Source organism: Aquarana catesbeiana, unplaced genomic scaffold, assembly GCF_042186555.1.
Source record: "Aquarana catesbeiana isolate 2022-GZ unplaced genomic scaffold, ASM4218655v1 unanchor166, whole genome shotgun sequence".
Lineage (NCBI taxonomy): Eukaryota > Metazoa > Chordata > Amphibia > Anura > Ranidae > Aquarana > Aquarana catesbeiana.
The window spans coordinates 3,147-7,351 of NW_027362586.1; the positions used below are offsets into that span (position 1 = coordinate 3,147).

A 4,205-nucleotide genomic window follows, 5' to 3' on the forward strand; every position below is an offset into this window, starting at 1 on the left:
TGCTGCAGCAGGTTCTATACATGGTACATGAATTTTTCATTTTTATTGTTTCACTTTAAGCATCATTATATCACTGCTCATTTAAAAATTATCTTTTTTTAAAACTTTTTTTGCATTGATACATGTCCCCCAGGGCAGTACCTGGACCCCCATACCCTTTGTATGACCAATAACTTGCATATAAGCATTCAAAATGGGCACTTTTGAGTTTTCAAGTTCAGGTCAAATTGGCTTTAATGGGGTTTGTTGTTCAGCTCTGACCTTTTGCGATGTTCGAAAGTTCTGGCAAGAACCGAACCAGGGGGTGTTCAGCCCATCTCTACCCCTCATCTCCCATTTTGGTGATTGGGATTTCCCACCATTTTCTGCGTAGGTGACAATGATTCTCCCATTGGATATGCATACACCAATAAAAACCTAAAATGTAGTACCCCTTGTATCCCAGCAGGGCTTTATCAGAACTGGGCCTTGTTTCCTGAAGTTCACAGAAAAGATTTCTGTACGACCTCATGTTCAAAAACAAAAAAAGTGGGCTTGGGATAAGAGCTACAGTATTTATTAAATTTGCAGATGTATTCATTTTTAGCTTGGAATTATCTACCAAACATGCATTTTGCTAGTTAATGTAACAATGTTTGACCTTATTTTTTCTGGTCTGTTGTTTTCAGTCTCATTACTTTACTCTCTTCCAGGAAGTAATGTTTGAAGTCTACAATGGTGGCAGGCAATGAAAGCTGCTTCTACCCAGCTTCCTTCATCCTGTTGGGTATGCCCGGTCTGGAATACCTCCATGTCTGGATCTCTATTCCTTTCTTCTCAATGTTCCTCTTTGCCTTTATAGGGAACTATACCGTCCTGCTCATCATCTTCAGGGATGTCAGTCTCCACCAGCCCATGTACATTTATTTCACAATTCTTGCTTTCATTGACATAATATTGGCCAATTCTGCAGTTCCCAAGCTTCTCAGCATCTTCTGGTTCCACCAGAATGAGATTGACTTCCATATGTGTTTTCTTCAGATGTTCTTTGTGCATGCGTTCTCTACTTTCGAGTCAGGAATCTTTCTAGCCATGGCTTATGATCGATATGTAGCCATATGCAACCCTCTACGGTATTCTGTCACAGTGACCCCACGTTTTATTATTATAAGTGGAGTATTAGCAGTCCTGCGTGGGGTGGTCTACATCCTTCCAATGCCTTTTCTAGGTGAGAGATTCCACCAGTACAGCAGTAATGTTATTTTCCACTCATACTGTGAACACATGGCGGTGGTGAGGCTGGCTTGTGCTGACGTTTCTTTCGACGACCATCTTGGCATGGCCATTGGCTTCCTTGTCTTGATTATGGATTCAGTGTTCATTGCTTTCTCTTATGTGATGATCCTTCAAGCTCTTCTAAAGCTTAGTGTTAAGGCTCGTGTGAAATCCTTTGGAACATGCATCTCTCATGTCTGTGCTATCCTGTCATTTTATACTCCCATCCTTTGCTCATCCTTAGGGCACAGATTCGGGAAGAACGTCCCTCACCATACGCACATCCTGCTGGCCAACTCCTACCTTCTCATCCCCCCCATGCTGAACCCTTTGGTGTACGGTATAAGAACAAGGCAAATTCGACAGAGGGTGACACGATGTTTCATGAAACAGTCTCTCTCTTGAGAAGCCCATTTGTATTTTTTCTCCCACTACTCAAAACTGAAGAAAAAATTGTAAAATTGTATTGGTACTGAGAATATGCATTCTGTGTTATTGCTATTCCCGCACTGCTAAATGTGTTTCTGTTTTCCTAATTTAACCAATAAAATCATTTTATGATCTGTGCTATCTTTGAATTCTCCAAATTTTGTGGCGGTACATATTATAGATTGTGACCAAAGCACCAAAAAAGAGAAATTTCTTGGTGACAAAAGTGTTTACGACCTACATTATATGTACGAGGGCCATGAGTGGGTAAGTGCTCATCTGATCACTGAGGAGATGAAGAGAGAGGTCTATGAGTGGGTGAGTGCTCGTCTAATCACTTAGGAGATGGCGTAAGAGGTTCATGAGTGGGTCATTGCTTGTCTAATCACTGGAGAGATAAAGTGAGAAGTCTATGAGTGGGTCATTGTTTGGCTGGTCATTGCGGAGATGGAGTGAGAAGTCTATGAGTGGGTCATTGCTTGGCTGATCACTGGGGAGATGGAGTAGGGAGTCTATGAGTGGTTCATTGTTCAGCTGATCAATGGGAGATGGAGTGAGAAGTCTATGAGTGGGTCATTGCTTGGCTGATCATTGCAGAGAAGGAGTGAGAAATCTATGAGTGGGTCATTGTTCGGCTGATCATTGCGGAGATGGAATGAGAAATCTATGAGTGGGTCATTGTTGGGCTGATCACTGGGGAGATGGAGTAGGAAGTCTATGAGTGGTTCATTGTTCAGCTGATCAATGGGAGATGGAGTGAGAACTTAAGTTTATGAGTGGATCATGGATCATTGTTCAGCTGATTATTGGGGAGATGGAGTGAGAAGTCTATGAGTGGGTGAGTGCTCATCTGATCACTGGAAAGATGGAGTGAGAAGTCTATGAGCGGGTTAGTACTTGTCTGATCACTGGAGAGATAAAGTGTGGAAGTTTTAGTGTGGGTGGGTATTCATCTGATCACTGGGGAGATGGAGTGAGAAGTTTATGACTAGGGTAGTACTTGTCTGATCACTGGGGAGATGGAGTGATAAGTCCACGAGTGGGTTATTGTTCATCTGATCATTGGGGAGATGGAGTGGGAGCTCTATGAGTGGGTTATTGTTTGGCTGATCATTAGGGGGATGGAGTGAGAAGCCTATAAGTGGGTGAGTGCTAATCTGATCACTGGGGAAATGGAGTGAGAAGAAGAAAAAGAAAAAAGAAAAAAGAAAAAAAAACTGCGCTATGTGATATTAGGACAGAAAATTAATTAGTGAATACAGCAGCAATTCTAACAATGGGACACCAACTGTTAATATAGATTAGAAAGAAAAAATAATCACGCTAAATATGACATGAATTAAACAGTGACAAAAATTGGCAAAACACAAATAATGACAAAATAAATGTGAATGCAGTGGATATTTCGTGAAAACTACTTAAAGTCCAAAGAAATGTTTAAACTCCCATAAAAGAGGTGGCCCTACACCACCAATGTAAATAAAAGTCCAAGTGATTAACACATGTTCATCTGTGAAAAACGGAAAGGAATCCACCACCAAGAGCAGAAGGGGTCACTCCTTACCAAAAGGCCACGATCCCCCACTACAGAGGATCATACCTCACAGATACACATTAGCACTGGCAACGGGAACCCGCATCAGCGTCCACTAGAGGTCATCACACCATTCGGCAATGAACTCGTGGAGGGGGCGTACCATAAAACGAAAATGGAGCTCACATAGTGTAAAACCATAAAAGCTTTATTCAAGAACTCATAAAATCAACACTTACAATATTTCCAAAGAATAAGAGCCCTAAGTCCGGTCCGTTGGCCATGTGGACTCTGACAAACCCATCCTGCTGGAGCACAGATTGGAGGTGACATCAGCGTATCTCCTAGCTCCGCCCTATGCGTTTTGTGACATCATCACATCTTCTAGGGGCACATGGAGTGAGAAGTCTATGAGTGGGTCATTTTTCGATCATCATTGGGGAGATGAAGTGAGAAGTCTATGAGTGGGTCATTGTCCGGCTGATCATTGGGGAGATGGAGTGAGAAGTCTGTGAGTGGGTCATTGTTCGGTCATCATTGGGGAGATGGAGTGAGAAGTCTATGAGTGGGTCATTGTTCGGTTGATCATTGGGGAGATGGAGTGAGAAGTTTATAAGTGGGTGAGTGCTCGTCTGATCACTGGGGAAATGAAGTGAGAAGTCCATGAGTGGGTCATTGTTCAGTCATCATTGGGGAGATGGAGTGAGAAGTCTATGAATGAGGGAGTGCTCAATTGATTACCGAGGGGATGAATTGAGAGATGAGTAGGTCAATGCTCATCTTATCATTTGAGACATGGAATGAGAGGTCTGTGAGTGCTAATTTCATCACCTGGAAGATGAAGTCTTTGTGGTCTTCTGATCACACAGGTGATGGAACTTAAGGACTATCAAGGCGTTGATTGCTCATTTGCTCATTCAGTGGGTGAGTGCTCAGCTGATCATTCAGAAGATGGTGTAAGTAGCCATGAAGTGGGTGAATTCTTGTC

General features: G+C 42.5%; 1 protein-coding gene across 1 annotated transcript; it reads left to right on the top strand.

The window, feature by feature from the left end:
* The first annotated feature begins 714 nt into the window (after positions 1–714).
* LOC141121327 (olfactory receptor 52K2-like) lies at positions 715–4,001 on the top strand. The gene has a single exon (XM_073611097.1). The coding sequence runs from the start codon at positions 715–717 to the stop codon at positions 1,657–1,659; it is 945 nt and encodes a 314-aa protein (XP_073467198.1). The 3' UTR covers positions 1,660–4,001.
* Positions 4,002–4,205: the final 204 nt, after the last annotated feature.

Excerpts from the sequence above, each read along its gene's own strand:
- LOC141121327 (XM_073611097.1), top strand. The coding sequence starts at position 715 with ATGGTGGCAGGCAATGAAAGCTGCTTCTACCCAGCTTCCTTCATCCTG.